The sequence below is a fragment of the Biomphalaria glabrata genome, chromosome 6, assembly GCF_947242115.1.
Source record: "Biomphalaria glabrata chromosome 6, xgBioGlab47.1, whole genome shotgun sequence".
Taxonomy (NCBI): domain Eukaryota; kingdom Metazoa; phylum Mollusca; class Gastropoda; family Planorbidae; genus Biomphalaria; species Biomphalaria glabrata.
Window position 1 is genome coordinate 33,949,196 of NC_074716.1, and position 14,149 is coordinate 33,963,344.

Consider the following 14,149-nt stretch of genomic DNA (forward strand, 5'->3'; position numbering starts at 1 on the left):
AAGCTTAATTTAACTCTCTAGGTCTGTCTGGTAAAAAGTTTGAGCATGTTTTTCGCCAACTTCCCATTCCCGGATCGAGTTGAAATTTTTCATAATTATTCAATACACAAATCAACTTAAAATTTAACCAATTACTTTATCAAATAGTAGTAATTAATTAGTTAAGTTATATATAGTTGAAAGGGAGCTCAACCCTGCGATCTTGAGATAAATGGCAGTAATCAGCTGTTATTTCTGTTAGATAAGCTTTGTATTTTAAAAAGTAATCTTTTTTCTTTTGCTGGTTTTTAAATCAGATTTTGAAAACAATGTCTACATTTGTTAATATTTAAACTAACAGTATCTGGATCGAAGTACTTACTAGAAACTGAATATGTGTAGTATGCAAAACGGCAACACATATAAATCGTACCATAAACAAATTAAGGTTCTATGCTTTTGTTTTTGTGTATTTGTAAAGATGTAAATTTCAATTTCTTATTTATCTCTTATTTATTACATTTATTTATCGACATCTCTACAAAACTTAGAAAACGAAAGTTTCTGAGACATAAATAATATGAATATTTATTTTATCATTATAAATTAATGTATATATATATACATACAGCCAATTTTTATTTTTATTCTAACACAAATCATGAACTGCAAGTCTGTCAACATCGTGAAAAGCTATTGAAAGCTTAGTGTAATCACTAGAAATCTGGCCAACTAAGAGAATGATGTCTATGAATGAGGATCAATATTTCCATACACTGGTTGATGATCCTGAATGTTACCATAAAGTTCTTGTTCCCTTGTAGGCCCTGCAAACTCTTCTGTCCTGGAGTTCTGGGCAAGCCTATTTTTCGGTTTAGTCACAGCTGAGGCTTTATTTGATTTATAATTTGATGGTGATGTGGTTGTGCCCCTTGTCTGCTGGTCTTGGAGATGCTGACCTGTCGTCATAATCTCGTACTTTTCTTCTTCGCTGCTACTTAGTCTACGAACTGGCGTGTTTTGTAGCGTATGTTCTGAAATAGCATAAAATAGATTGACAAGAAGAGAATAATAGTGGACATCTCAATGATAGCAGCCACATGTTTTTCTGAAGTTGTAAATTAGTTTGTTACTAAACTAATACTCAGAAACTATATGGTCTACTATTATAGGTTGTCAGGCTATAGGTTAGGGGGCTCTTCAAGTCGTAGGTTATTATCTTGTATGTTGAGTCCCACGACTTACGACTTGGTTTCATGCAGTAGGTGACTGTAAGCTTGGATGGAAGGGCACCCAGCGTTGGCCTGACCATGGGCTTGGATAGGGCTGATGTTGTGCGGGTGGGATATGGAGCGGAGGGTACACCCATCGGACCTGGCGAGTCGGGGCTTGGGGAGTTAGATGGGTTCACGTACCTGGACGGCATCAAGGCGGAGGGTGGCGGGGGTGCCGGTCGTAACGTGGGGTGCCGGATGGGAGAGCAGGGACGCGTTTTTCGGGGGTTATGGCTTGTTTGGACAAGCCGAGATGGTGGAATGCAGACAGAATCCGCCTGCATGTCAAGGTCGTCGTCCCGGCAGCGGCGCGTGCGTGTGGGACGTGTAGGTCGTCTGCTGGGGTTGAGATGAGACTGGGTGTGGCTCAACAAAAATGGCTAAGACGGATTTTTAGGAGATCGCTTTTCAAACAAAGAATCCTATGCCAAACTTGGACGACCACTTAATGAGGTTGTGGCTGAACGTCGCATGGGGTTTGCGGGACATTTCCTCGGACAGAGTGAATTCTGCAATGACACGGGGGCCGATGCGAGGAAAGCGTAAACAAAGACGTCCTCGTATAACATGGCATCACAGTTTCATGGAGGACCTCAAAGCAGTGGACACCGGGTAGAAAGGGGCTTCAGACATGGTCAGTGACAGATCTTTATGGAGACAGCTTGACGCCCATAGCGCCGAACCAATTTTAGTCAAGAAATCACACAATTTGTATTACGTATTTATTACTTATGTTAATAATATATACTAATTATTTATGTTACATCTTATTTTTACATTTTACTCGTATGTTGAACAATTCGGTAGGATGTAGAGGGGGCGATGGCATCAATCCCCCCCCCAAAAAAAAAACAACTTTCGAATGGGATGGAGCTGTCCAATTTATTGGTAGAAATCACAGCTTGTTAACAGCATCAATGTAATATCTATATAATTAAAACTTGTTATTTATATTTTAACCGATCTTTATATTATGTCATTCCCTTGTGGCCAATCGGGTGGGGTGGGTTGGCGAATACATCTATTGCCCTTCCCACCTAAACCCTTTGAGTGTGGGGGGGGGTCGGTCCTATTATTGTGGAGAAATCATAGTTTGTGAACAAAATTAGTTGAATATCTATATAATATAAGCTACTTATTGATATTTGAACCTATTTGTATATTATGTCTACTACACTCTAATCTCAAATTTTATCATCAGTAAATACAAAATGAAAAAGGGTTGTACCAGGTGGGAGGGGCGATACATTAAATCGCCCTCCGCCCATCGGACAAAAAAATACTTTTTCTTTTGTATTTTAGTTGAGAAATTCCAAAATAAACAAGATTACAAAGAGAGTTTGTGTTACACAAACTCAGAGGCGGCCCCCGTCGAAGTCGGATCCCTGTCGGATCTGCATATTCGCAAATAATATTCAAGAGGTGATTTAATTTTGATGGTCAAAAGTAATAATGTTTCAAAGATTCATTTGCCGTAAATTTAAATTTAAATTAAATAAAAAATAGTAGATTAGTTTTAGTATATTAAAAAATTACAATATTGATCAAAACGTTTGGAAATGAAAATCTACACTTTTTTTTTACACTTTAAGTTTAGACATTGAAATTCTACATCTTAATCTAGTCTATTTTAGTCTAAACTAGATCTAGAAATTCTAGATCTAGAATCTAGAATAATTTTAATTAGAATATAAATCCAGATCTAGATATGCTGTAATAAAAATCTAGATCTAGTTTAAAAAATCTAGATTAGATCTAAATCAAGATATCATTCCTTTTTTAAACGCGAGTCACATAACGAGGCTTAATAAACATTACTATACCGAGTTCTTTTTTCATTTCATTTGAAGAATTAATTCCATATAACGTCTGAGGGAAAAAAAACACTACGTCACACGGCCTAGCTAGACTAAAAATCGCCTTCATCATTACGAGCCATTTATTAAGTGTTCATAGACTTTGGTTCACCGAGTGCGTTCTTTAAGCATTTCATTTAAAGAATTCATTCCATATGACGTCAAAGGAAAAAAAAACACTACATCACACGGCCTAGCTAGAATAAAAATCGCCTTCATCATTACGAGCCATTTATCGAGTGTTCATAGACATTGGTGCACCGAGTGCGTTCTTTTAGCATTTCATTTAAAGAATTCATTCCATATGACGTCAAAGGAAAAAAAACACTACCTCACACGGCTTAGTTAGACTAAAATATGTTTTCATTAATACGAGCAATTTTTCGAGGGTTAATAGACATTGGTGCACCGAGTGCGTTCTTTTAGCATTACATTTAAAGAGTCCATTCATATGACGTCAAAGAAAAAAAATTCCGTTACCTCACAATAGGCTAGTACCTGTACCATAAAAAAAAATGTCTTTATTTACACGAGATATTTAACGAGGGTTCATGGACATTGGTCCACTGAGTTCTAATAGAACTTATTTAAAAAGGATCAAAGCCGCATTGTTTTTGCGTTTTGTCTGTCAGTCGGTCTGTCCGTCATCTTGATATAAAAAAAACAACAACTAAAAGTTATTAAAAATTGATTAACCTTTATTTTACGTTTCAAAACATCGCAATAATTTTTAGGTATGAACACAATTGAAAAGTTTATATAATAGATTGTTCCGGATGTTTGTATAAATAGTAAAAGAAAAAGAGAATTTCAGATAAATGTAATACCGTTAATTAAATTTTTTGGATGGTCTCGTATAAAAATTAGATGTACTACAGCCATGTGGAGAGATTTTCATACCTTACTTTGGTGTTTGGATTCTGTTTTCCTTAAAAATCGGAACATAATATTAACGATAATTAGATTTTATAATGTTTTAGGTAGAAAGTTAAATGTACTGTAAGAGAGTAGGGAGTTAAATTTTTTTTCATAAAAATCCGTAAAAACATTATTTCGTAAATGAGAAGATTATTTGTTAATTAATTAGAAGAGGGAGTTCAAACAATTATTTGGCGTTAGTAGATTTTTAAATAAATTCGGAAATTTCTGGCGACGATTTGTAAGAAACAAAATCCGGAACTTTCTTTATCGATTACAAAACTTCTATGTTATGTTTTAGCAAGAAAAATAAATGTCTAAAAAGTAATTTTCAGTAATCAATTCTAGTAAATTACTTTTTTTTAAAGCCCTGAACAACCTATTGTCGATATTTTTAAAATTTGTTTAAAGATGAAAATACGGAACTATTTGATATTGATAACCAAATTATAGTGACGCATTGTCAAATAATATAAGTGTAATATTAGTAAATTATGTGATTTCAAACAATCATTAGGCATAATTCATGCTTTATAAAACAATATCCGGAACATTTTCACACTTAATGAAATATAAGTCAGTATAGAGATTTTCATTTAGCATTAATATGCTATTTACATAAAAAACGGAACAACATATTATTGATATTGTGTTTTTGCAACGTTTAAGCATGGAAATTGAATGTAATATAAATTAGAAGAGCAAACAAACATTTGTTGGAGTTGATTAGTTTTGCACACATAAATCCGGAACAATCAATTTTTAGATACTTAAAACTATTGAGATGTTACGGGAGGAACATTAAAGTGTAAACAGATTTTCAATAGCTTTTAGAGTTCTAGTTTTTTTTAATCTAATCGTGACGGACAGACCGACCAACAGACAAAACGCACAAAAATAATCTTCTTTTATTTGGATGGGGGCACTAAACAAAAAATAAATAAAATCTGATTTTTAAAAAAGTTTAAGGAATTGTATTAGCACCTGATCATGTAGCGACGTTACGCTACTGCACGAAAATCGCTGCATAAAAAGTCCATTAAAAAAAATGTGCGTGATATTTACATACAAAATGCATTATTAGCCTTTATAAACAAACAGAAATGTTTTCTTTTAATTTTAGCAGCTAGTTGACCAGAAAAAACATCTTTAACTATTATTTATATTTGTTGTAAACATTTCCTGTACATTTTAAAAATATATTTGACTTAGTGATACTGAAAATACACAAAAATTGTCCATCTTTGTTAGCATATTGTAACATTGCCTCCCTTACATTTACGTAATTGTTTTAGAATTGGTGTATTTTTATGAAAAAATCGCTTGCATAATTAATTTTATAAATTAAACGGTTTGATTTTAGAAAACTAAAAGTAGCCGTTGCACATAAACTTTTCAAGCCGCATTTAATGATGAAATAATATTTTTCATATCTCTTCTAGTTTTCGAGATCTGATTGTGACAACCGGACAGACGGACAGACGGACAGACGGACATTTGGCACAAACCTAATAGCGGCTTTTTCCCCTTACGGGGGCCGCTAAAAAAAATCTGTCACTTATATAATCTACTAGACATATGTTACCCGCGACCCGCGGGTCTTAATTTGCGCGTTACTGTCGATATAGTCACTGAGAGTGTTTTGTAAACAATTAAACGAAATAATAATGTAATAAGTAAAGCGAATGTGTCAATGTAAAAATAGTGTGAATAAATTTATGAAATCAAAATAGCTAATAGGCTTAAATCCATTTTTTTCAAATTAAAACATTAGCTTTAAGGCCTACATATATTTGATTAAAATTTGAGATGAATAGACTTAATTTTGTATGTTCATGTGTTAAAGTAGATCTTGAGGTAGACATAGATCTAAATCTACACTAATCTAGAGTTAAAAATTGGCTTTTATAGAGTTCATTCTGTGTTGCGCATGCGTGACCTTTTTTCATGAATGAATATAGGCCTATCTCAACACGGCTACGCAACTTTAGCGAACAGCGAATGTATTAAAAATGCTTTCGAAAAACATATTTGAATGTTAAATTGATTAAAATATCCATTGAATGGACAATAATTAGCATGTTTATGTGTTAAAGCACAAAACTATCTTTGCGAAAAGAAGTTTTATCATCTTAGAGTTCAATAAGAGTTTTAGACCTAGACCTAGGAATAGACTCAGTAGAGAGATGTGTTAATGTGTAACCATTTGGTAATGTCTAATGAAAGAATGTTCGCCAGGAAATCTGTAGTCACAGATATCGGGAACTAATTTATGTAAAAAATGCTTTTGAAACACAAAATTGAAGGTTAATTTTATTATATAATGAAATCAATGGATCTTCTTTTGTATTTTCATGTGTCAAAGTAAAAAACTATCTGCGAAAAGTGTGTTTCTTAAAATTAGATCTAGGTCTAAATCAGTGGTTCCCAAACTTTTTTGTCTCGTAGACCCCTTGCCATGTTTTCTGCTTTTCGGTAGACCCCCTGCTTAACTTGTATTGCATTTTTGCAAATTCGTCAACATTTTTTTTAAAAACCAATTTCTAACTGTAGTGAGTTGAATATTGAAAAAGTCATTTAAAGCATTATAATTTATAGAGATCTATCTTTTTATTGCTAAAATTCAAATTTTAGCAAACTAAAATAACATTTAATATTTATTACTGGAATCAACAAACACACTGAATTTTTGTTTTTGAATATCCTTGCTACAGATATTATGCAACTATACTCAAATATGGGAAAGGTTTTGTGGGTACACCCTGGAGTAGAATAAGGAGCCGGCAACTCTTAGGCAGTTTGCAGCATGATAAATATTTAAAGGATTAACTGAGGTACAAATACTATATTAGTGTATGAAAGAGTTACATTAATGGAATGTAAAACTTTAAGTCAAGACTTGCTAGGCTTAAATGACATCCATGATCGTAGACTCCCGTGGACATCTCATAGACCCCCAATTTATTTTTTTCACTTTCGTAGACCCCTTGGAAGTTTTCGTAGACCCCTGGGGGTCTATATAGACCACTTTGGGAATCACTGGTCTAAATCCTTTTGATCTTTTCTCATGTCAACATTGTTAACCTTGGCCTAGATCCATAAATACTATAGCTTTAATAGAGTCGGACAACTTTATTTTTTTTGAGGGTCTTAAGTTTGTTTTAGGGCTACAATACATACACTACGGTCTAAGTTAGTACCCAAGGAACATTCCTGCCTAGTTTTATCAAGATTGGTCAAGCGGTTTTGATGGGCTTAAATGACATCCATGATCGTAGACTCCCGTGGACATCTCATAGACCCCCAATTTATTTTTTTCACTTTCGTAGACCCCTTGGAAGTTTTCGTAGACCCCTGGGGGTCTATATAGACCACTTTGGGAATCACTGGTCTAAATCCTTTTGATCTTTTCTCATGTCAACATTGTTAACCATGGCCTAGATCCATAAATACTATAGCTTTAATAGAGTCGGACAACTTTATTTTTTTTGAGGGTCTTAAGTTTGTTTTAGGGCTACAATACATACACTACGGTCTAAGTTAGTACCCAAGGAACATTCCTGCCTAGTTTTATCAAGATTGGTCAAGCGGTTTTGATGTCTATAAGTAACATACATACATACATACATACATACACCTCACATTCTAATTTATAATATAGATATATGCTATAAATTAAATTCTTATATCGAGTCGCCCACTCCATCATTAGCAGAAATTATAAAAAGGAGCAAGGACTCTTGATTTATGGTTTTCACTCTACCTCCCCCTCCCCTTTCCAGACGAAAGCATGACGTTTTAAAACAGAATAGTCAAATATGACGACAGAGTTGATGTAATTGCACATGAATATATCATAAATATTTCAAGAATGACTTTGTTTTAGAAAAATTGTGAATGCATAAGAAATTTTTCAGTATAAGAGTAACAATTAAAATGAGTTCTGAACCATTTTTTTTCTAATCGCCTTTTCCCAACCTTTACTCAATTTGATATTTTTCTAACGTATAAATACATTTGGGACCACAACTCACAATTTATGATTGAATCCTAAAAAAATGCAAAAAAGTTTAGAGTAGAACCTAATTGATCCACTAATTTCTCCTCCCTGTTCCGAATTTGTTTTTTGTTTAGAGCTTTGAACTAGTTCTGGAACAAAACGAAGTTACAACTAGGTGTATGGAACAAAATGTAACACTTAGAAATGAGTTGTTGTTTTTTTAATATTATTTTTCGAATATTTTTTTTTCGGCGGCGATCCTCATATCTTTAATCTAAATTTGTTTATCTTATCTTTTTAAGGAACAAATTGGTTGTATTTACAATGTAGTAAGGGTCTATTAATTTATTTTTTAATAATTTTTAATAATTTTTCAAGCAAAACATTATTCAAAAGGTTTTTGAAAATAAGATATTTTTGATGTTGATGTTTTATGCTGACTAAAACAGGCCAACTACAAGAGGTCTCGCTTAACATAGGATACTATTACGATAACTACCATACGCCAAAACAAGATATCATTACGCCACTTGATTGTCACTGTACATTTATATTTAAGAAATACATTCATTTTGTATTTTATTACACTTATTCTAGGAGGAGATTAATATCTAATCTCATTACTATATATAATGTGATTATTTTACATTTATATCAAACTCAGTAGAGATACCGACCTCCGTAGCTATGATGATAGTTTTCAGACTGGTTCATGTCATCGTAAAGTTCCTGTTTTAAAATGGTCTGACTGGATTTCCTGCTGTTGTTAACAGTAGCCCGGCCTGGGTTTTCACGTCGCCGCCATAGACACACTAACACCACCACTAACGAAACGACAATTAAAAGCAGGAAACCGGCTGTTACACTCACTCCAATCACTGCATCCTTATAATCAACATCTGAACCTGCTGGAAAAGAGAAAATAGAAGAACATCTTTATTATCAACATCTGAACCTGCTGGATAAGAGAAACTACACAATGACACAATGACATGAGTAGCTATAGTCTAGAAAGGCACTTGAGCACAATGACATGAGTAGTACTATAGTCTAGAAAGGCACTGGAGCACAATGACATGAGTAGTACTATAGTCTAGAAAGGCACTGGAGCACAATGACATGAGTAGTACTATAGTCTAGAAAGGCACTGGACCACAATGACATGAGTAGTACTATAGTCTAGAAAGGCAATGGAGCACAATGACATGAGTAGTACTATAGTCTAGAAAGGCACTGTAGCACAATGACATGAGTAGTACTATAGTCTAGAAAGGCTATGGACCACAATGACATGAGTAGTACTATAGTCTAGAAAGGCAATGGAGCACAATGACATGAGTAGTACTATAGTCTAGAAAGGCAATGGAACACAATGACATGAGTAGTTATAGTCTAGAAAGGCACTGGACCACAATGACATGAGTAGTACTATAGTCTAGAAAGGCAATGGAGCACAATGACATGAGTAGTACTATAGTCTAGAAAGGCAATGGAGTACAATGATATAAGTAGTACTATAGTCTAGAAAGGCAATGGAGTACAATGACATGAGTAGTACTATTCTTTAGATTAAGGATTAGAGAAAACAAGAAAAACATATTTTAAAAATACTTTGAAAAAAATACAAGGTGTAATTGTATCAATTAGTTTAGATCAGTCATAGATTTGTTATAGATTTAGAATCTAGACTGACAACAAAAAATCTTTTCGATTAATACTATTTGAACTAATAGGGTTTGTTGGACTAGTCCGTTTCGTTTCTTTGATTAAAAAGTATTGGGCCGGAAGTGGCTTTTTTCCTTAAATATCTTTGCATTTTTCAGTTCTCTCTTTAAATTAAACTGACATTATTATGCTATAATTTTAAATGTGCCTGAAAGGGAAAAAAATTCTGCACAAAAATACGGGTAGTTGTGATCAAACCCGATAGAGGCTATAAAAAGAAAAGACCTGAAACTAGCGCGTAAAACTACACATTTACAGTACTTTATTTGATGAGTATTTCACCCAAGATCTGTGTTGTTTTTTTAGGACTAGCTTATTTCAAGTACCTGGCATTTTCCGATACACAATTTCATACACAAAATATTTGTTAAAAAATTTTTTAGTGATTTTAAACTTTAAATGATTACTTAAAAAGGTGTTACTCTAATCAATTTTGAATATTATTTTGTTATGAATGTCAGTGTTTATTTTGTGTCTGTTCTAGTTTCTTAAATTTTTCTTGTGTAAAGGGGTCATTTTTCTCCAAATGGGCATACCTGATTTCTCCAAGCAGTCTTTGTAAAATATTGGTAATAAATAATGCTATGTTTATAAACGAAAAATCACATGGCTGCATATTGATGAATGTACGTGTTAGTTCAATATATTTTATATTACTAGGTAACTAAAAATAACTGTATAAATAGACGTAAGTTTCATTTTTTTTCTGTTAGACAAAGTCATATGGCAAATTTTTGTTTATATCCTAATTCTAAAAAAGGAATAATAATAGAATTATACAGTAAAAATAATCACTAAGTTTTTTAAAAATAGTTTTGAAAGTCTAACTGATAAGATTACAAAGAGAGTTTGTGTTTTTGCAGATGTAAACAAGCTACACTATGAGTGAGTCCATCTCTTCTAATTGTTTAGAAATGAGTGTAAAAATGTAGGCTTCGATATTTTTAGCCTGAATTTAAGAAGTTACAAGCTTCAAACAACTAATATATTGCCTCTTCCATAAAACTTTGTATTAAAAAAATAAATGTATCCAATGCTCGAAATCCTGCTTGTATACTTAGGCCGTATTTAAATCGATCCGGAATCAATGTATAAAGTAGCAATAACCCCGCAAAAAAAAATTAAATGAAAGAAGATTGAGATATACATATATTTTTGTGACGGTACGCACCGGTACGGGGTACCGGCACCTTTTTTCAATGTCGGGAAAAATTATTACTTTTCTTGTAATTCAACGTTTATTGTTAATTTATTTTAGTTGAAAGTTAGGCAATCTATCACTGAGTACCGGCACCTATTTTTTATTTTTACAAAAAAAGCACTTTAAATACTTTCAGCCGACATGCCGTATTATTAACAACACCTATATGTGAACTTCTCATTCATCTAGAGTCTTAGACAGTCATTATTTTAGACTAGATTTAAGTAGAGTCTAGACCTAGATCTAGTAGGCCTATTGCTATAAAAAAAATAATCAGTCATTATAGACATCATTCGCAATTTTATTATTAGGTCTAAGCATTGAAAAGTAAATCTATTAATAAACTATAATAGATCTAAGTCTAAGTACTAACTTATTAAATAAATCATTATAAGTAGAAGTATTATAATGAATATTGTATAGATCTAGATTGACTAGATTATAGATAGATCTATAAATAGATCTCTAGTTTAGTAGATAAAGTATAGAGTATAGTAAACGTATTACAGTATTATTAAATCTATGTCCTAGCTATGTCTATATCTAATAATCTAATAATTAAAAAACTTTAGTCTTTATTAATATCTAGACATGTTTCCAATAAAAACTGACTATAGGCCTAGACTCGGCAATGTCTCAAGATAGAATCTATACTATTACTAGATCTATTCGATTTTTATATATAGATCTAGACTAGAATTAGATTATAGATCTAAATATACTAATGGAGAGATGATATGCGGTGTTAGCTAATAGCGTTGCACAAGAAACAAACCTGGGTTTTTCTAAACTCTAATACTTGGTATGTAATATTAAAACAGCACCTACCTAAATAAATCGTAACTAGAAATCAAAAACCTATATTTATTGTATTATATATAGGTCTGTGGTTGTATTTTATATAGCCTTCGTAACTTCTTCTATAGAGAAATGACTTTTGTAATTTCTTTTACTGAAATTTGGGCTTTTCGCGTCTGACATATATATATAATTTTTACGTTCAGCAACAAACTCTATTGTTTTGTTTAGCTCTACTTCATGCTTTTAGCTTTCTGACTTTGCTGTGACTTGCTGCACCACATCGGGAAATGGGGGAGCGGGAGATAGGGTTGTCTGGGTGAATTTTACCGTCATTGGTTTTTTAAAGCATATACCCCCCAAAAAAAGGGGGGTAGGGCATCGACCGAATTCGAGCTCGTGGCTCACGCCTCATCGAAACGACGTGCTAACCACTCTGCTAATGAGATACTTATGACTTGAGAAGATTGTTTTGTAATATATTGTTTATTTTAATTTAGAGTGGGATAAATAAAGGCATACTCAGCTAATACCACCACTCAGTCAAGTACAATTTCTTTCCCTTGTACGAGTTACCAAACAAAATAATGGATTACCAATAGATAATTAACAAGTCCATTTTTTTAATTGATTCTTGTCTTGTCACTTAAAAGAAATAATTGTGCAGAATTTTAGCTTAATCTTTGATTGGGTGTCGGAGAAATAACGAGTGCAAACTTTTTACCAGACAGTTTGAGTTGATATAAGCTTTGTAAAAATTGAATAGATCAACATTTTAACGTTAAACCTCATTTTTTAAACAACTTAAGTAAAATCTACCATATTGGCAAGTTTTGTTTGTTGTATATGAAATACGCTAAAAGTATGGTCTTTCTTTTATTGATTAAGTTCATTCACTTGAAGTGTTCACCCAGCTAAGTCCAACTCTTAAGTGGACAAATAATAAATCGGTGTATTGGTCCTTCCCATAGGAACACTGGACTACTTTCTGAATCTTCTTAGATACTTGCGATTGGTCAGAAAAATGATCATACTAATTCATTGATTTTAAAAGATTTTACTCGCGATATAAAGATCCTAGAATTAGGCCACTAACACTTACAAAACTATTGTTAACACATTAAAACCTAATGAAAATAATTTTAAAAGTATATTAAATGTCTACTTTTTGTTAACTTAGTCAACAATGAACTTATGTATACACTTTGAGAGGAACGCACTTACTTGGTTGTACTGTAAACTGTAACCCGGTCTCCAGGCCTCTATACTTGATGTTTAGAATATACGTTTTGTAATCACTCTCACGAAAAGCATACATTGCCACATTGGCACTACAATAAAAAAGTGAGTAGTTATTGCAAGACACCGTGTACAGTTCTGTCCTGGCCAAAAATACCTGATCACGCTCTTCAAACCAAATAGAGAACACTAAGTCCTTGCAGTTTAGACTAAAGATGTCACTTGAGAAAAATAAGTCGTGCCCTTGCTGGACTGAAAACGTTCGACTTTCCTGGCTGAGATGATCAGCTCGGGGAGCACCTGAACACAAAATAGTATTAACAAGTTATTAAAGATGAGATTTGCACACTGGTAACTTAACTACATCCGTTTATTGACATAACATGTCAACATTAAAGTTAACTACATCCGTTTATTGACATAACATGTCAACATTAAAGTTAACTACATCCGTTTATTGACATAACATGTCAACATTAAAGTTAACTACATCCGTTTATTGACATGACAAGTCAACATTAAAGTTAACTACATCCGTTTATTGACATGACATGTCAACATTAAAGTTAACTACATCCGTTTATTGACATGACAAGTCAACATTAAAGTTAACTACATCCGTTTATTGACATAACATGTCAACATTAAAGTTAACTACATCCGTTTATTGACATGACAAGTCAACATTAAAGTTAACTACATCCGTTTATTGCCATGACATGTCAACATTAAAGTTAACTATATCCGTTTATTGACATGACAAGTCAACATTAAAGTTAACTACATCCGTTTATTGACATAACATGTCAACATTAAAGTTAACTACATCCGTTTATTGACATGACAAGTCAACATTAAAGTTAAATACATTCGTTTATTGACATGACATGTCAACATCAAAGTTAACTATATTCGTTTATTGACATGACATGTCAACATTAAAGTTAACTACATTCGTTTATTGACATGACATGTCAACATTAAAGTTAACTGTGACATTTTGTGACGTTACGCACAGGCCGCAAAGTCCAGACTTAACATGCCAGGTTTGACAGAACCTCAGTGTACTGAGTGCCATGAACACGTAGGATACTTTGGTTTGGTTGTGTTGGGGGGGGGGGATGACAAATGACTTGCGCTGGAATTTGGATTAAAGTGA

The 14,149-nt window shown here is 33.0% G+C and overlaps 1 protein-coding gene across 1 annotated transcript in view; it reads right to left on the bottom strand.

The window, feature by feature from the left end:
* Positions 1–556: 556 nt before the first annotated feature.
* Positions 557–14,149, bottom strand: part of LOC106079554 (uncharacterized) — a 52,131-nt gene continuing 38,538 nt past the window's right edge. The window contains exons 6-8 of the mRNA XM_056033231.1: positions 12,976–13,290; positions 8,705–8,935; positions 557–1,013 (exon numbers count right to left, since the gene is read on the bottom strand). Of these exons, the coding sequence (XP_055889206.1) occupies positions 727–1,013; positions 8,705–8,935; positions 12,976–13,290 (833 nt within the window). The 3' untranslated portion in view covers positions 557–726. The remainder of the gene's footprint in view (positions 1,014–8,704; positions 8,936–12,975; positions 13,291–14,149) is intronic.